The sequence below is a fragment of the Giraffa tippelskirchi genome, chromosome 13 (assembly GCF_054371585.1).
Source record: "Giraffa tippelskirchi isolate mGirTip1 chromosome 13, T2T-mGirTip1v1.2.pri, whole genome shotgun sequence".
NCBI lineage: Eukaryota > Metazoa > Chordata > Mammalia > Artiodactyla > Giraffidae > Giraffa > Giraffa tippelskirchi.
In genome coordinates, this window is record NC_137287.1 from 115,406,410 (window position 1) to 115,425,937 (window position 19,528).

The 19,528-nt window shown below is 44.4% G+C and overlaps 1 protein-coding gene across 1 annotated transcript; it reads right to left on the reverse strand.

Annotated features, from left to right (window-relative positions):
• Positions 1-11,953: 11,953 nt before the first annotated feature.
• LOC145533524 (spleen trypsin inhibitor I-like) lies at positions 11,954-17,923 on the reverse strand. The gene is made up of 5 exons (XM_081561088.1): positions 17,741-17,923; positions 17,293-17,376; positions 15,976-16,017; positions 13,198-13,393; positions 11,954-12,757 (listed from the first exon to the last, which is right to left on the reverse strand). The coding sequence occupies exons 1-5, from the start codon at positions 17,832-17,834 to the stop codon at positions 12,724-12,726; spliced, it is 450 nt and encodes a 149-aa protein (XP_081417214.1). The 5' UTR covers positions 17,835-17,923; the 3' UTR covers positions 11,954-12,723.
• Positions 17,924-19,528: the final 1,605 nt, after the last annotated feature.

Here is a 19,528-nt window from a genome sequence, read left to right on the forward strand (position 1 = left end):
GTGTAATCAACAATGGTTCTCAAAATATCTCAAAATGAGGATTTCTTAATGCATTTGTCACCATCCTCTTTACAAAAAAAGAACCTGTGGCTCAGAAGGAGGAAATGACTTGCTCGTGACCGCACAACATAGTGAGTTACTAAAGCCAAACTCTTTTCATTAATACCAAGTCATTTTCATTCAGTCAGTTCAGTTCAGTCCCTCAGTCGTATCTGACTTTTTGCAACCCCATGTACCACAGCATGCCAGCCCTCCCTGTCCATCACCAACTCCCTAAGTCCACCCAAACCCATGTCCATTGAGTTGGTGATGCCATCCAGCCATCTCATCCTCTGTCGTCCCTTTCTCCTCCTGCCCCCAATCTTTCCCAGCATCAGGGTCTTTTCCAATGAGTCAGCTCTTCGCATGAGGTGGCCAAAGTATTGGAGTTTGAACTTCAACATCAGTCCTTCCAATGAACACCCAGGACTGATCTCCTTTAGCATGGACTGGTTGGATCTCCTTGCAGTCCAAGGGACTCTCAAGAGTCTTCTCCAACACCACAGTTCAAAAGTATCAATTCTTCTGCGCTCAGCTTTGTTTATAGTCCAACTCTCACATCCATACATAACCACTGGAAAAACCATAGCCTTGACTAGATGGACCTTTGTTGGCAAAGTAATGTCTCTGCTTTTTAATATGCTGTCTAGGTTGGTCATAACTTTCCTTCCAAGGAGTAAGTGTCTTTTAATTTCATTGCTACAATCACCATCTGCAGTGATTTTGAAAAACTAGTAATTATTAATGAAAATTAAAGAACTTAGATATTTATAGTATCCCTCTTACTCTTATCATGTCTGGACAATCTTTAAATGCTTGCTCGGCCAAAACTTGGACTAAGCATTTAACCAATACACCTCTTCAATTCTCATCACAACTTTTTGCAATTGATAGAGAAAGAGAAAAACAACCTCTGAGTTCCAAGACCTGACCTGGTACCACAAAGGGCCTTCTATTCTTCTGCTTGACATAAACATTTTGTACAACTTCAACATCAGATGAGGGCATTCTGTACATGTGAAAAATCAAGACAAAAATAGGACATTGGATAATCATGTTTGAGCACTGAGCAAAGGAGCTACACTACACAAACCACCAATATGACCAAACATCTTCCTATTTTGAATGACTGCTATTTCTTGATAAAGTACAGCTCTAACCTCTGTCTAGTCTTCCCTTCTTAGAGTTAAGACTAAGATACCCAATAAGAAAACTACCTACTTCCTAATACCATCCATCCAGAGCAAAGTCAGTTTCCTGGAACCCTCCCCAAATTGACCAAGCACAAGCTCACATCCTGTAAGTTCTAACATTGTCTTCTTTTTTTTAATTAATCAATTTATTTTAATTGGAGGCTAATTACTTTACAATATTGTAGTGATTTTTGCCATACATTCACATGAATCAGCCATGGTTGTGCGTGTGTTCCCCATCCTGAACCCCCCTCCCACCTCTCTCCTCATCCCATCCCTCAGGGTCACCCTAGTGCACCAGCCCTGAACACCCTGTCTCATGCATCGAACCTGAACTGGCAATCTATTTCACATAAGATAATATACATGTTTCAATGTTGTTCTCTCAAATCATCCCACCTATGCCTTCTCTCACAGAGTCCAAAAGTCTGTTCTTTACATCTGTGTCTCTTTTGCTGTCTCGCATATAGGGTCATCATTACCATCTTTCTAAATTCCATATATATGCGTTAATATACTGTATTGGTATTTTTCTCTCTGACTTCACTTCACTCTGTATAGTAGGCTCGTTTCATCCACCTCATTAAAACTGATTCAAATTCATTCTTTTTTATAGCTGAGTAATATTCCATTGTGTATATGTACCACAGCTTTTTTTTTAATTAGTTTATTTTCTATTTTTTAACTTTACAATATTGTATTTGTTTTGCCATACATTTACATGAATCCACCATGGGTGTACATGATTTTCCCTTCCAGAAGCCCCCTTCCACCTCCCTCCCCATCCCATCCCTCCAGGTAATCCCGGTGCACCAGCCCTGAGCACCCTGTATCATGCATTGAACCTGGACTGGTGATTCGTTTCACATATGATAATTTACATGCTTCCAGGCCATTCTCTCTGCACCTATTGAGATAATCCTATGGTTTTTATCTTTCAATTTGTTAATGTGGTGTATTACATTGATTGATTTGTGGATATTAAAGAATCCATGCATCCCTGGGATAAAGCCCACTTGGTCATGATGTATGACCTTTTTAATGTGTTGTTGGATTCTGTTTGCTAGAATTTTATTAAGGATTTTTGCATCTATGTTCACCAGTGATATTGGCCTGTAGTTTTCTTTTTTTGTGGCATCTTTGTCTGGTTTTGGAATTAGGGTGATGGTGGCCTCATAGAATGAGTTTGGAAGTTTACCTTCTTCTGCAATTTTCTGGAAGAGTTTGAGTAGGATAGGTGTTAGCTCTTCTCTGAATTTTTGGTAGAATTCAGCTGTGAAGCCGTCTGGTCCTGGGCGTTTGTTTGCTGGAAGATTTCTGATTACAGTTTCGATTTCCGTGCTTGTGATGAGTCTGTTAAGGTCTTCTATTTCTTCCTGGTTCAGTTTTGGAAAGTTATACTTTTCTAAGAATTTGTCCATCTCTTCCAAGTTGTGCATTTTATTGGCATATAGCTGTTAGTAGTAGTCTCTTATGATCCTTTGTATATCCTTTGTAGTTTGTTGTGATCTCTCCATTTTTACTTCTTATTTTGTTGTTTTGATTCTTCTCCCTTTGTTACTTGATGAGTCTGGCTAATGGTTTGTCAATTTTGTTTATCTTCTTGAAAAACCAGCTTTTAGTTTTGTTGGTTTTTGCTATGGTCTCTTTTGTTTCTTTTGCATTTATTTCTGCCCTAATTTTTAAGATTTCTTTCCTTCTACTGACCCTGGGATTCTTCATTTCTTCCTCCTCTAGTTGCTTTAGGTGTAGAGTTACGTTATTTATTTGATTTTTTTCTTGTTTCTTGAGGTACGCCTATATTGCTATGAACCTTCCCCTTAGCATTGCTTTCACAGTGTCCCATAGATTTTGGGTTGTTGTGTTTTCATTTTCATTCATTTCTATGCATATTTTGATTTCTTTTTTGATTTCTTCTGTGATTTGTTGGTTATTCAGAAGCGTGTTGTTTAGCCTCCATATGTTGGAATTTTTAATAGTTATTTTCCTGTAATTGAGGTCTAATCTTACTGCATTGTGGTCAGAGAAGATGATTGGGATGATTTCAATTTTTTTGAATTTACCAAGGCTAGATTTATGGCCCAGGATGTGATCTATCCTGGAGAAGGTTCCATGTGCACTTGAGAAAAAGGTGAAATTGATTGTTTTGGGGTGAAATGACCTGTAAATATCAATTAAATCTAACTTGTCTATTGTATCATTTAAAGTTTGTGTTTCCTTGTTAATTTTCTGTTTAGTTGACCTATCCATATATGTGAGTGGGGTATTAAAGTCTCCCACTATTATTGTGTTATTGTTAATTTCCCCTTTCATACTTGTTAATATTTGCCTTACATATTGTGGTGCTCCTGTGTTGGGTGCATATATATTTATAATTGTTATATCTTCTTTTTGGATTGATCCTTTGATCATTATGTAGTGTCCTTCTTTGTCTCTTTTCACAGCCTTTATTTTAAAGTCTATTTTATCTGAAATGAGTATTGCGACTCCTGCTTTCTTTTGGTCTCCGTTTGCATGAAATATCTTTTTCCAGCCCTTCACTTTCAGTCTGTCTGTGTCCCTTGTTTGGAGGTGGGTCTCTTGTAGACAACATATATAGGGGTCTTGTTTTTGTATCCATTCAGCCAGTATTTGTCTTTTGGTTGGGGCATTCAACCCATTTACATTTAAGGTAATTATTGATAAGTATGGTCCCGTTGCCATTTACTTTGTTGTTTTGAGTTCTTGTTTAAACACCCTTTCTGTGTTTCCTGTCTAGAGAAGATCCTTTAGCATTTGTTGGAGAGCTGGTTTGGTGGTGCTGAATTCTCTCAGCTTTTGCTTGTCTGTAAAGCTTTTGAATTCTCCTTCATATCCGAATGAGATCCTTGCTGGGTACAGTAATCTGGGTTGTAGATTATTCTCTTTCATTACTTTAAGTATGTCCTGCCATTCCCTTCTAGCCTGAAGAGTTTCTATTGAAAGATCAGCTGTTATCCTTATGGGGATCCCCTTGTGTGTTATTTGTTTTTTTTTTTTTCTCTTGCTGCTTTTAATATTTGTTCTTTGTGTTTGATCTTTGTTAATTTGATTAATATGTGTCTTGGGGTGTTTTGCCTTGGTTTTATCCTGTCAGGGACTCTCTGGGTTTCTTGGACTTCTGTGACTATTTCCTTCCCCATTTTAGGGAAATTTTCAACTATTATCTCCTCAAGTATTTTTTCATGGCCTTTCCTTTTATCTTCTTCTTCTGGGACTCCTATGATTCGAATGTTGGGGCATTTCATATTGTCCCAGAGGTCTCTGAGGTTTTCCTCATTTCTTTTGATTCTTTTTTCTTTTTTCCTCTCTGCTTCATTTATTGCCACCATTCTATCTTCTACCTCACTTATCCTATCTTCTGCCTCCGTTATTCTACTGTTGGTTCCCTCCAGAGTGTTTTTTATCTCCTTTATTTCATTATTCATTATATATTGACTCTTTTTTATTTCTTCTAGGTCCTTGTTAAACATTTCTTGCATCTTCTCAATCCTTGTCTCCAGGCTATTTATCTGTAACTCCATTTTGTTTTCAAGATTTTGGATCATTTTTATTATCATTATTCTAAATTCTTTTTCAGATAGATTCCCTATCTCCTCCTCTTTTGTTTGGTTTGGTGGGCATTTATCATTTTCCTTTACTTGCTGAGTATTTCTCTGCCTTTTCATCTTGTTTATATTGCTGTGTTTGGGGTGGCCTTTCTGTATTCTGGTAGTTTGAAGTTCCTCTTTATTGTGGAGGTTCCTCACTGTGGGTGGGGTTGGACGGGTGGCTTGTCAAGGTTTCCTGGTTGGGGAAGCTTATGTCGGTGTTCTGGTGGGTGGAGCTGGATTTCTTCTCTCTGGAGTGCAATGGAGTGTTCAGTATTGAGTTTTGAGATGTCTATGGGTTTGGTGTGCCTCTGGGCAGCCTGTATATTGATGCTCAGGGCTATGTTCCTGTGTTGCTGGAGAATTTGCGTGGTATGTCTTGCTCTGGAACTTATTGGCTCTTGGGTGGAGCTTGGTTTCAGTGTATGTATGGAGGCTTTTGGATGATCTCTTATTAATTAATGTTTCCTGGAGTCAGGAGTTCTCTGGTGTTCTCAGGTTTTGGGCTTAAGCCTCCTGCCTCTGGTTTTCAGTCTTATTCTTGCAGTAGCCTCAAGACTTCTCCATCCATACAGGACTGATAATAAAACTTCTGGGTTAATGGTGAAAAGATTCTCCACCGTGAGGGATACCCAGAGAGGTTCACCAAGTTTTATGGAGAGGTGAAGAGGGAGGAAGGAGATAGAGGCGACCAGGAGGAGAAGAGGAGGACTCAAACATGGAGAGAGCAGTCTAGCCAGTAAGCACTTCCCTATGTGCTCTCCACAGTCTGGAACCCTCAGAGAGGTTCACAGAGATACATAGAGAGAAGGGAGGAAGGAGATAGAGGTTAGCATGAGTAGAAAGGGGGGGATCAAGAGGGGAGAGAGAGATCTGGGCAGTATTCTTTTCCCGAAGTGTTCTCCAGTGCCCAGAACACCCACAGAGATTCACAGATTTGGGTTGAGAAGAGTAGGGTGGGGAGATAGAGGTTCCCTGAGGGAGAAGAAAGAGAGTCAGTAGTGGGAGAGAGCAATCAAGCCAGTAATCACACTCCTGAGTAAAAATGGGTACTAGAGATTGGGTTCTTCAATGTACAAAATTGATATCAAATATGTAAAACAAAGATTAAAAATCTAGAGTAGAGGTTAGACTCTTAAAAAAATACAATATAAAAAAAGACAAAATCACAAAACGTATAAGATATATGTATGCAGTTTGCTTTAAAAATAGGGTCTCTTTTTTTGGCAAGGTAATAGTGGGTTATAAAAATGAAAATTAAAGGTGTAATAGAGGACTTAAAGAAAAGAGAAAAAAAATTTTTTAATTAAACAAATGATAATAGTAAAAATATATCCAGGACTTTCTCTGGAGCTGTTGTGAGCAGTGTGGGGTCAGTTCAGTTTCAGATAAATCCTTGTTCCTGCTTATACTTTTCAAGATTTATAGGCCCCTTTCAACGTAGTCGGTGTTAACTACAGGGATTTTAATTTGTTGACCTGTCACTTCCAAAGTGGTTCCCTCTGTTTATTTGGCTCTGTTTGCAGGTCTCTTCAGTGTCTAATTTCCGCCCTGACACAAGAGGGCAGAAGTGGTCTCTTTAGGTTCACTTGTTCAGTCGTGCTGTGGGGAGGGAGGAACACTGCAAACCAATATCACTGGCGTGTGTGTGGAGAGCTCGCATTGTCTCGGCCGCACTGGGTTTGCCTCCACTCACAGCGTGTGTGCTTTCCCAGTCTGCCCTGCTCAGGCTTTAGGTTACTCTGCCGGGGAGTGGGCCCTGAGATGTGTGCACTTCCCAGGTCTAAGCCACTCAGGTTCAGGTTCCCAGGTACTCCACAAAGGCGCAGATTCTGTTGGGCCCACGGTTTGTGCAGATCCCCGGTCGGAGCAGCTCAGGTAGCCAGGTGTTTGGCAAGCGAGCGCACCCTCCCCTGTTGGGGCGGTGCGACTTATCACCTCCCTGGTCCCCGCCTTGGTTTCTGGGCGCCCCCGGCTCTGGTGTACCTTGTGTCAGTTCTGGGGAGCTGGTCTCTGTCTGCGACCCTCCCGGCGGATGTCAACCCTCCGGGATCTCAGGCAGTCTTTGCTTAGAAACTGGAAGCCTGTTTGCAGTTTGGTAGGGGGTGCCCTCTCTGGAGGAGAAGGCAATGGCACCCCACTCCAGTACTCTTGCCTGGAAAATCCCATGGACGGAGAAGCCTGGTAGGCTGCAGATCATGGGGTCGCTAACAGTCAGAAACGACTGAGCGACTTCACTTTCCCTTTTCACTTTCATACATTGGAGAAGGAAATGGCAACCCACTCCAGTGTTCTTGCCTGGAGAATCCCAGGGACGGGGGAGCCTGGTGGGCTGCCGTCTATGGGGTTGCACAGAGTCGGACACGACTGAAGTGATTTAGCAGTAGCAGCCCTCTCTGGGGCCGAGTTTGCCCCTTTCCGGCTCTGGCTGGCCCCGCCTGCCTGCTGTGTCCGGCGGGGGATGGGGCGGTCCGCAGCCAGCTAGCTCTCCTCTGGTATTGCTCAGTCCTTTGTTTTGTGAGAGGGCCGGCAGTGCCTTAGATTTGGGCTTTTGGCGGGATAGTTCTCTCTCTCTGGCTGTCCCACAGTTTAGGTTGCTATCTCACGTTAGCTCCCTCAGATTGCCCTCAGGGCATTCGGACCCGGTCCTTACTCTAAGCAGTGTCGCCCGCTCCTCTCCGTTCAGGCCCCACTTGCTAGTGGTGGATGCAAACGTCTGGGGTACTTTACTGGGAGTTGCCTTTAGGCAAGTAATCTGTGGGTTTTATTTATTTATTTTTCCTCCCGGTTATGTTGCCCTCCAAGATTCGAAATCTTCCCCCAAACCCGCCGGTGAGAGGGTTTCCTGGTGTTTGGAGACTTCTCCTCTTTTACGACTCCCTCCCCGGGACAGATCTCTGTCCCTAACTCTTTTGTCTCTCTTTTTATCTTTTATATTTTGTCCTACCTACTTGCGAAGATAATGGGCTGTTTTTCTGGATGCCTGACGTCCTCTGCCAGCGTTCAGAAGTTGTTTTGTAAAGTTTGCTCAGCGTTCAGATGTTCTTTCGATAAATTTGTGGGGGAGAGAATGGTCTCCCTGTCTTATTCCTCTGCCATCTTAGCCCCGCTCTTTTCTGCCCATATTTTCAAGTGTTGATCACAAGTCCTGCAGTCACTCCCACCTGTGCCAACTGGCTATTAACTCAAAGGTTCCATAACCCACCTCCGATGTTCAATAACTTATTAGAACTACTTCCAGAACTCAGGAAAGCCCTTTACTTACTGCACCTAGTTATTATAAAGCATAAAACTCAGGGACAGCCAAATGGAGAAGCGTAGGGTAAATGGGGAGTTGGGGCTGCCAAACCTCCAAGCCCTCTTGGGACTCTCCCTGCTCTCAGTCTCTTGATGTTATCACCTCCCCTGACGCTCTCTGAACACAATGTTTATGGATTTTAATTGAGGGTTGGAGGTAGGCAAGTTGATAGATCATAGGCTATTGGTGAATGAACTCAGTATCAGTACCCTCTCCTGTCCTCAGAGGGACTGAGGGTTGACAGTTCCAACCTTCTAAGCACGTGATGGAACATTCTGGAGTCCAGTCCCATGCAGATACTATCATCCTGAGACACTATCTCAGGTCCCATCCTTCACTCATGATTTATGAAGCTATGGAAAATTCCAAGAGTTTCAGGAGGCCTGGGGCATGCACAGTGACAAGGATAAATTACGGATTTTGTTACGAAATGACGGTGAGGGTCATGGGCAAGGCAGTCACTAAGAATATTGTCTCAGTGATGAGATCACTGATCGAGTAGAGTCTTTTTTTTTTTTTCCAAAACTGAACATGCAATGATACTTTTTGAGAGTCAAGGAATGTCCCTGGAGTGAAAACTGCCTAATTTACCATAAGAAATGCTAAGGATTTGCTGCACACACCCCAGCCCTGCTCCCCAGCCCCTTCCATGAACTCCTCTCATCACCTCTCTCCAGCCTGTAGAGGAGAGGTGAAGCCAGAACATACCTTAGGGATGATTCCTGCTGCATCTACCAAGTGCCCAAGGGGATGAAAAGGGCTGTGGAGAGGCAGAGCCAGCTCATCACTGTGGCTAGTGGGAGGACTTGTGAGGAAACCCGGGGGCTGACTGAGCTCACACGCCAGCTGAGGGGTCAGAACAGCCGACAAGGAGGGGAGCTGGGGTCGGTCTTATAAAGTGTGTAATCTCCCCTCCTCCCATGGTCCTGCTTCTGCCTAACGGGGCCAAATGCCCAGTAACATCAATTCTTAAGTTTGACTATGCCTGTGGGTCTCGTGGAAACACAGGTTGTGATTCTAGAGGTGGAATTTTGTCCGGTAAGGTCACTCTGGGAATATCCCAGCACCTGGAGTGGTGTATGGCACGTGACGGATGGTCAGTGAGTGGATGAGAGCAGATCACAGGACTGGTAAGTGATCAGCAGTGTGTTAGCTCAGGTCCTCCTTTAAAGCCTTATATAGGTGTCTTTACATCCTGCCCACTGCCCTCCCACCCCCATCTTAGCCTCACCGACTTCACAAGGCAGGTGTGACACATAAGGCTTCCTGCAATTATTGTGGCAGAATCTCTACTGGACAGACACCAGCTCTTTACTTGGCACTGGTCCAGGCAGATGGTGAGCCAGGGGAAGAGCATCTTCATCCGGGGCACAGGCTCTGGCATTTTGGGTAGAAAAAAAAGAGTTATAAGGTGGGCAGAAGGGAAGCAGAGAGACAGACATGTCTCCACAGCATGACCACCCACTACTCCTCATTTGGTTTCAATAAAAATAGAGCTCCTGACATGAGTGGATCTCAGGGACCTTGGAAGATTGCCTACCACCCCAGCCCTACCACAACTCTGGACTCTCCACTCGTGGTTTTAGGAACAGAAGAACTCAGTTGGAGTCCCAGTTCTGCCTTTTCCTATCTGTGTGACCTGGGGCCAGAAATGACCGTCACCTACACTTGTTACATGAGACCCTGTTCTTCACATCTAGGGGCTGTTCTGAAAGTGCTGGAGGCCATAGCCATATATTCTTCTCCAGACAGCGTCAAAGTCCTTTGAAATAATTATGAGTAATCATGAGAGTTAACACTTAACTCCTTTGACCAGAGGGTCAGATCATGGCAAGGTGGGGTGAGAAAAGGGCTGGACCTGGGTGAGGTCAATCATTGAAGCAAGAGGGCTTTTGGTTACCTCTGAGGAAGAAGGGGACCTCATTGGAATTGGGACGGTGACTCCACTCTGGCACTGGGTAACTTCCTGAGGTCAAACATCTAGAAGATGACATTACTACAGTCAGTGCTATTTGTTCTTTTCTTTACTACAGTGGACAGCACATTTAAAGAGCAGTCAGGGGTGGAGGAAAATAAAACTCTGTGCTTCCAGATGATTTGCTTTGGTCTGTGGTGTTCAAAGCACATTAGCAGCAAAATCACCATGGTTCTCAAAGTACCCAAATCTGAGGATTTCTTAATGCAGATATCCCCATCCTCTTTACAAAGGAAGAACCTGTGGCTCAGAGAGATGAAGTGACTTGCCCAAGATCACACAACATTGTGAGTTACTGAAGCCAATCTATTTTAAAGTCATTTTCATTATACTCTTATAAACTAATAACTATCAATAAAAATTAAAGAACTTACAGATTTATGGTATCACTCTTACTCTTATCAGATCTGACATTCACTAAATGCTTACTGTGCCAATACTAGGACAAAGCATTTAACAAATACATCTCTTTTATTCTCATCATGCCTTTTTGATATTGATCGAGAAAGAGAAAAGCAACCTCTGAGTTCAAAGACCTGACCTGGTACCACAACGGCCCTTCTGTTCTTCTGCTCAACATACACATTTTACAAAACTTCAACATTGGATGAGGTCATTCTGTGTTTGTGAAAGATCTAGACAAAAATAAGACATTGGAGAGTCCTGTTTGAGCACTGAGCAAAGGAGCTACATTACACAAACTACCAATATGACCAAATACTTTCCGATCTTGAGTGACTTCTATTTCTTGACCAATTACCACTCTAACCTCTTTCTAGTCTTCCCTTCTGAGAGTTAAAATTAAGATACTCAGTCAGAGAACTACTCAATTCCTAACACCATCCATCCAGAACAAAGTCAGCTTCCTGAAACCCTCCCCAAATTCGCTGAGCACAAGCTCACATCCTATAATTTCTTTCTGACATTGTCTTAATAAGACAGCATATTGTTTTCCAAGATGACTGCTGTTCCTTCCTTCAGTGAGTTATTAATCCAGTGAGTTCACCTAGAAATGGGAGTGTTTGCAGTGGTCTCTCCTAGAAACATTTAACAACTACAAGCATTATCCTTATTTTACAACTAAAGAAAGCGAAGTTCAGAGATATTGAGAATTTGCCCAAGATTGGAAGAATGTGAATAACAGCACCAGCACCCTCTGTGTTCTCATTTATTTAAGCACTATACTTGCTGTGGTCCCTATGCCTCACTTTCCTCATCTGTCATGAAGCAGATACTCTGTTTTCCCAAAGTGCCTCCCTCCTACATATTCCCAGAGGAAGAGCAGGAAAACTTCATCAGAGTCTCTCTACTTGGGAGAGTAGGAAGCTGCCAAGTTAGAAAACGAATACACAGACCATCTCCATACCTCCATTTCCTCCCTTGAAGGATTCTTAGGATGGTTAATAGAATAATGCAAGCAAAATGCTAACACAGAGCCTGGCACACTAAAAGGTAGTTGCCCTTCTTTAACTGCAGTAAGACACCCCCTCCCTACATGTGACTTCAGGGAATCGGATTCCTTAGAAAGATGGACAACTGAACCTTACGCACTTTCCCCTTCTGAGAGTCCAGGAGGACAGCCTGCCCCCAAATTTGAACTAGACTTAGAAGCAAGGAATAAAAGCTTTCACACTGATGTGTCTGTCTCCCAGGCTTTTGTGTAACTTGGGGTGGCTATTAAGAGGTCGCTAATGCCATCATGTACCCGATAGGGCACAGTCTGTGGACTGGGAAAGGGGAGGCACCCACTGTGCTGCATAACAGAGAGAAGGACCACCATTTCCATGGACCCTATTGGTAAACATTTGTAGTTGATAACAACAGACTCCACTGCCCTCAGTTTAGTTTTGAATATGCATTTATTGAAATATAAGCCACAGTGTTTGAAACTACAGAAAGGAAAACTCCAACATCTTTATGGGAAAAGGGGGCTTCTTTATTGCAAAGACTTCTCTCATTACTGATGCTGAGAAATGGATGCCAGAAATTCCACAAAGGTCTCACACAAGGAGAGCAGTGATGGCATGGAGGGGGATGAAGGTAAGGATGCCATGAGTATGTTGGTTGAGACAACAATCCTGGTATCAAACCTCAGGCTCTGTAGTTACTCTGGTCGAGATGAATGTGCTCCTCCTGCACGCCTTCCTTCCTCACATAATTATAAACTGCTTCCTTCATGCCAGGAACTGTGCTAAGTGCTCAGGATAAAGGGAAGACATGCTGTCATGGTACTTAGAGACAACTGGATGAGACAGAACTAAGGTCTATAGACCCATGTTTTTCAGTCACTAAGTCGTGTCCGACTCTTTGTGACCCCATGGACTGTAGCCCCCAGGCTCCTCTGTCCATGGGATTTTCCAGGCAAGAACACTGGAGTGGGTTGCCATTTCCTTCTCCAGGAGATCTTCCCGAAGGGATTGAATCTGAGTCTCCTGCATTGTAGACAGATGCTTTTACTATCTGAGCTACCAGGGAAGTCCTTCCCAGCATCATGGAGGAAAGGAAATAGGCAGGCTCTGTTGAGGAAGGTAGGGGAGAGAAGAACTGCAAGGAGACTGAACTGTTTTAGGAGCAGCCACAGCCCAGACTTTCATGGGTCCTCCTCGGACTTCAGAGTTTTGGACCATGACTCTTCCCATGTCCTCTGCAAGGAAAAAAAAAAAAAGGAACTTCCTGAGTGACTTCATTGTAGCCCCAAACCTAGATACTGTTCATCTTGACAGGTCCTAGATTTTCAAAAGAAATATGGAACCAACAAAAAGGCAGTGAATTTTCCAAGCCTGGAGGGGGGAGGCTCTCAGGAGTCCTGCAGACCTGCCCTGGAGGGTGGCTGAGTCAGTGTTCCCAACTGAGAAAGAGGAGCATGTGATCAGGCTGAGATGATCACAAAGAGGCCTCAGGGGTTGACCTTCTGCCATTCTCTCCCTGGAGAACTCGCTCAGTGTGTGGGTCACGGGACACTGCAGCCTCTCCTGGCAGCAGCGAGGAGGAAGACACTGTGTGGTGAACGGTGTGTGGTCCCCTGAGCTCCGCCCCTTTCCCCAGCCCTTCCCCACCCAGCCTGCCCTGCGCGCCCTGTCTTACTTTCGGGACCCTGCCGCGTGACCGCAGGTCTTCATGCACTGCCCTATGGTGTGGAAGTTATTCATGTTTCCTTTGCAGCCACTGTATAGAAAGCGTTGGCAGTGCCCGGTCTTGACATCGTAAAAGTACCTGATCTTCTTGCCCTTGCAGGGACCTATTAATTTAGGCTTCAGGCAGAAGGCAGGCTTAGAAGGTGCTGAAATGAGAGGGGCAGTGGCTTAGTTATGAAGATGGTCATCACAACTCCATACAAGGTCAACAACTAGAACTGTCAGTTTGTTTGCAATAGAGAATGTTAGAGTTGTGGGGGGTGGTCAAATTGAGAAGGCCATTTGAAAACCTCCTTTCTGGGACAGAATTATGAATGTTGCTAGGTGTAACATGATATAGTAACATGTTCAAATATATATATTTTCTCATGAAGTATTTTAAGGAAAATTGGCATAATGCCTTTGATTAGCCTTAAAAGTTCTGTAAGACTTCCAAGGTGGTTCAGTGGTTAAGAACCTCTTTCCAACTAAGGAATCCTGGGTTCAATCCCTTGTCAGGGAACTAAGGGCCCATATGCCATGGGGCAACTAAGCCGGTGGGCCACAATTACTGAGCCTTCAGCCTGCAACTAAGATTCAATGTATCGAAATAAATATGTGTGTGTGTGTGTGTATGCACGCACGCACGTTAAGTCGCTTCAGTCGTGTCGGACTCCTTGCGACACTACAAACTGTAGCCCACCAGGCTCCTCTGTCCGAGGGATTCTCCAGGCAAGGATACTGGAGTGGGTTGCTATGCCCTCCTCCAGGGTGTCTTCCTAACCCAGGGATCGAACCCAGGTCTCCTGGATCTCCTGCATTGGTAGGTGGGTTCTTTACCACTAGCGCCACCTGGGAAGCCAAAAATAAATACACAAATGCTCAAAACAAAACCCACAACTCTAAAACAAGAAAAAAAGCTCAGAGATGAAAAATATTTGCTATAGGTCAGTAATTACTGGGTCTGGATACCTGGGTTTTATAATACTATTCCCTGTGCTTATGTGCATGTTGAAAACTTTCCACTATTGATAAAAAAATGTGAAGGAAACATGCTGTAATGGAAAAAGGCATGAAGAAAACATACCAGTGTGTTTACTTTGGATACCTCAGGAAGATTCTATAAATTGAATAATGATATGCTGATACTGTGATTATAAGAAGAAATATATGTTTTTTTTATTCTTTTCCTCACATTAAGTTCCTAAAAACATTGGTATTTCTTATGTGATGAGAACAAGAAAAGTGTCTTTTGGTATGTGATGTCAATGATTTTGGAAAGACCCTCGTAACCCCAGGGTGGGCTCTGAATGCACAGGAAGGACTGTCTGGCAAGAGGGAGCCTTGGAACTTTCCTTCCTACCCTCCTCCGTCTTTTATCCTGCGTCCTCCTCCTCCTCCTTGCCTCCACCTCAGGGAGGGGAGAGGAGCTGTCGGTTGAACAATCACCAATAGCTAATGATTTAATTCCTCATGACTAGGTAATGAAGCCTCCACAGAAACCTCAACAGAGCAAAACATTCATATTATTCAAGAGACCTGGAATCGATTCAGGGAACAACATAAATAAACGCTCCATCAAGGCTCACATGGACCACTGCAGCAGCCTGCTCCCTGGGCCTCCGTGTCTGCCCTTCATCCCCTAGAGGACACTCTCTGCACTGCAGCCTCAGGGATCCTGTTACTATTGATTCCTACCTCATTGCTCCCATGACCAAGCCCTCAGTGACTCCCCGTTTCTCTGGGAGTCAAATTCTGATCTTAATAAGTCCCACAAGTCTCCTCATGACCTGCCCCCATGGCCTCTCAGCCTCATCGCCTTCCACTCCTCTCCCCTCCACACCACAGCTCCATCCACCCTGGTCCTGGCTGCTGTTCCAACACACCAGGCACGTTACTTCTGCAGTCTCTGCTCAAAGCCCCCTTAGCACAGAAGGTTTCCCTGACCCTGAAGAGAAAAAGCACAGCATCCTTTCTCCACGTCCCTCTCTACCTTCAGGAAACTGATAATCTACCATAGGATTTCTCCCCTCTGCTACTGTTTGTCTCCCTCCTTGAAGGCAAATTATTTTGCCAAATTTTTTTCAGAGCTGTTTCCCCACCCCAAGAACAATGCTTTGTAGGGACTTAGTAACTTCCATCTTCATTCTCTCAGCAAGAGTACAGTCATTGAATAGAATGAATATGACTGAATTCCTTTTAGCAAAAAATCTACTTGATGATCAGGCACATCAGACTCTGCACACTGCAGGCTCAAGACTGTCCTCAGTTCAGATGCCAGACCCATGATCCTGCATAATTCACACTTGTGACCAACTGACTAAAAGTCAAAGGTACTATGACCCCTCCTCCATCTTCAATCACTCAATAGAACCAGTGACTGAATCCAGGGAAGAACTTCACTTACTTTTCCCAGAAATTTAGAAAGGAGGCAACTCAGAGACAAGAGAAAAAGAGGAGATGTGTGGGGCAAATGGGGAGTGGAGGTGTGTGAAGCCTTCGTGTCCTAGTGAGCACAGCATCCTCACATCACCTCCTTGTGTTCATCTCCCTGAAAATACTCCGAACTCCAACGTTTATGTGTATTATTGAGTTTTCAATAAATCAGCATATTGATTGAATTGTCAGCTGTTGATAATTGATCCCAGTTAGTATCCTCCACTCTCCCCAGTGGTGCTGGCATGGTGAAGGGCACTGAAGGTTCAAACCCTTACAAGGTGGTTTAAATTTTTTTCAGACCAGTCCATACCTGAATTCTTCTCATGTCGTCTTCTGTAAGTCAACTCATAACCTATGAAAGACAGTAAATTCCAAGAGTTTGAGGAGGCCTGGACCAAAAACCAGGAAAACGATCAAAAGCAGATAATAAAATAACAGTCAAAGGGGACAAGGGAAAGGGCTGGGAGACTTTACTAATATTGTACCAGCCTTGGTCCCATGAGCCAACCACGCAAGGGCTTGTTTCTTACCTTTCTCTGAAGTTACTCTGCTCAGTGGTCCTATATCTTTCTGATTCATTTTAATAATAAAGAAATATCATTACATGATACTTAAATATTCTTTCTTGCCCAAGGAAGGTACTCAGACACATTTTTTCAAAATTAACACATCTAAGTAGAAAATGGACAAAAGTGGTCATGAAATGTGATCAAACTCTTTATATTCCTGACAGGTAATCATTTCAAAGAACCCATGGAACATGTACCCCTGTTCAGAGGAGGAAACTGCAGATGACTTGCCCCAGGACAAGGCATGGTAGTAGGAGGGTCAGGACAGGGTACTGTTCAGTCACAACCCACCTGATACACTTCCTGATTTGGCCAGGAACTCTGAAAATACACATAACTGGTAAGAGTGTCTGGGTATTTTCATTACTCCCCTGTGCCCATGTTTCACCTCAGCCCCCAAATCACAGCGTAGAGTGAGTCTGAGTTTTTCTCTGACACCACATGTGTGTCTACCACACATGTCTCTACCAACACCAACCAATTCCCCAAACACCCACTGAGTGTCGCGTAGTCAATTTACTTCCGGTAGTGTACGGTGAAGCGACTTAGCAGCGGCAGCAGCAGCAGTGTATGGGTGGACTTGGTGCAGATCCTGTTGGTTGAGGGCTCTTACTGTCCTCAGTTCAGATGTGAGTCATGTGATCTCAAATAATTCATGCTTGTGACCAACTGGGTGAGAATCAGAGCTTCCATGACCCCTGCCTCCATGTTCAATAACTCTATAGAACCAGCAACTGAACTCAGGAAACACCCCACTCATTATACCCATGTTATTATAAAAACTAAAACTCAGGGACAGTGAAATGGAGGAGACATGTAGGGCAAAGACGGAGTGGAGGTGTGCGGAGCCCCCATACTCCAGTGAGCCCAGCACCCTCACATCACCTCCTTGTGTTCATCACCCTGAAATCTCTCTAAACACCAATGTTTATGGATTTTTATTCAGGCTTCAAATCAAAGGCATATTGATTGATCTGTGGCCACTGGTGATTGATTGAGTCTCAGTGTCCTCCCCTCTCCCCAGAAATGCTGTCATGGGACCTGGTGAAAATTCTAACCTGTTAATGCATGTTTGTCTTGCTTTGGAGATAAGTGCGGTTCTGAAGTTATCGTCAGTTGCTGTCCATGACTCATCTCACAACCTATTAAAAACAGTGAATTCCAAGAGGTTCAAAAGGCCTGGCTCATGAATCAGTCAAGGATCAAATATATATATTTTTTATTACCCTACAGTGAGGATCAGAGACACTGTACCGACCAGGAATAGAGTCTCAGGAAGGTGGTCCCTGATCTGGTACTTTACCTGAATATATATTCTTTTAGTTCTAATTTTCATTTTTTTCCATGTTGAGAGTGGTGAAATGTTCTTGGAGTTAAAACTGCCCAATTTCCCAGGAGAAACCCAGAGAGGGCTGGCAGTACCCACCCCACCCATGCCCCCTGCTCTTTCCATGAACTCCCCTCATTTCCCTCCAGTGTGTAGGGGAGAGGTGAGCCCAGACATACCGTGGTCATAGCTCTTGTTAATATCCTTTGGGGTGCCATCCACCAGGATAACCAGGAGGACAAGAAGGGCTGCAGAGAGGCAGAGCCGGCTCATCTTCGTGGCCTTGCAGGAGGGTTCCTGAAGATGCTGAGGATGGACTGAGCTTTTAATATCCTGGCCAAGGGGTGAGATCAGGCAATGAGGAGGGAAAAGAAGAAGGGGAGGAGCTGGGTCAGTCCTGTTTATTGTGCAATCTCCACCTGACTTCCTGTTTCTGGTTGCTGGGGCCAAATACCAAATAACAGCGCTTCTCAGACTTGACTCTGCCTGTGGGTCTCCTGTGATTCGTGATTCCACTATGGTCACTCAGGGAGCGTCCCAGCACCTAGAACAGTGCATGGTATGTGATAGACAGTCAGTGAGTGGATGAGAGCCGATCAAAGGACAGATAGGATATCAGCACTGTGTTAGCTCACCAACAACAACCACTGTATGAGCTCAGCCTCCTGCAGGCATCATCACATCTTGGCATCAACACCCTTCATCCATCTCCACCCCTCTCACCTACCTTAGAAGACAGGAGTGACACAGCGCACCTCTGCGTAACCATTGCCACGGCTTCTCCACTGGATGGACCCTTGCTCTTTACCTGCCACTAGTCCAAGCGGAACCTAGCTGCAGAAGGTAATGTTCTGCTTGCGCAGCCACCCTATTTCCTGGGTAGAAAAAGGAGTAAGGGGAGAGGCAGAGAAGGGGTAGGGAGCTGACCACGTCTCCACAGCGTGACCGCCTGCCATCTCTCAATCTGTTTTCACAACTAGGAGTATGCCTTGCCTGAGTGGAACTCAGGGGACCTTGGAAGATCCACTGCAACTTCCCCATCCTCCTGCTCTCTCCTGCAGTGGCATCGGGGTCACAGGACCTCAGTTCCAGTACCAGCTCTGCCTTTTCCTAACTCTGTGCCTGAGCGTGTGAATCTCCCAGAGTCCATGTCTTCAGGTGTCACATGAGATCAGCGCTGCCCACATCATGAGGTCACTGTGGAAGCAACAGACACAATGGACATACGTTCATTTTCCCTGAGATGTCAAAGTCCCTTGTACTATTAACAATAATAGCAATAAGTAATTACAGCAGGTAAAAACACAGCTTTTTATATGTTAAGCATTATCCTAAGCACTTGACATATACTAACTCCAATAATTTGCAAAAATCCTAAAAGAGGGGGTGAGGAACTATTGACATTTCTTCATTTACAGAAGAGGAACATGAGGTGAAAGCAAATAAAGTAATTTGCCTAAAATCATAGAATGGAGACAGAGGATTTGAAGTCAGGGTCCTGGTTTCAGAGTCTGTGCACATGCACTCAGCTGCATTGTTGGCTGAAAACTCTAGTGCACACGTGAGGGGTGACACACCCACAGTCCCTTCACTCACTCCTGTGTATTCACTCCCAGTTACAATCACTTACCACAAGCTCCCCAAGCACTCAGTCGTTCACACACAGTTATTCTTCTGTTAACACACACTCACACACACTCACACACACACTCACACACACACACTCACACACACTCACACACACCCTGTGCTCCACTCCAGGGTCAAGGAGGAGGGAGCTGGGCTCAGCGCCCAGAAGCCCCACGAGCAAGTCCAGCCAAACGTCAAGCAGGCTCAGAGCTGGGTGATGAGCTGCAGAGAACACGGAGGGCTGCCTTCCTGCCCAGACACCCTTTCCCTGGAGAAGGGCAAGAGCTCTCAATGCCAAGCTGCCCCAGGACAGAAGGGCATCGGGAGCGGGTGACTCA

What these genes read in the sequence shown, in the direction of transcription:
- LOC145533524 (XM_081561088.1), bottom strand. Translation starts at nt 17,834, where the DNA reads ATGAGCCGGCTCTGCCTCTCTGCAGCCCTTCTTGTCCTCCTGGTTATC. An exon ending in TAACAAGAGCTATGACCACG is followed by an intron (nt 17,377 to 17,740) that starts GTATGTCTGGGC and finishes TGTTTTTAATAG; the next exon opens with GTTGTGAGATGAGTCATGGA. An exon ending in CACGCGGCAGGGTCCCGAAA is followed by an intron (nt 12,758 to 13,197) that starts GTAAGACAGGGC and finishes TTTTCCTTGCAG; the next exon opens with AGGACATGGGAAGAGTCATG.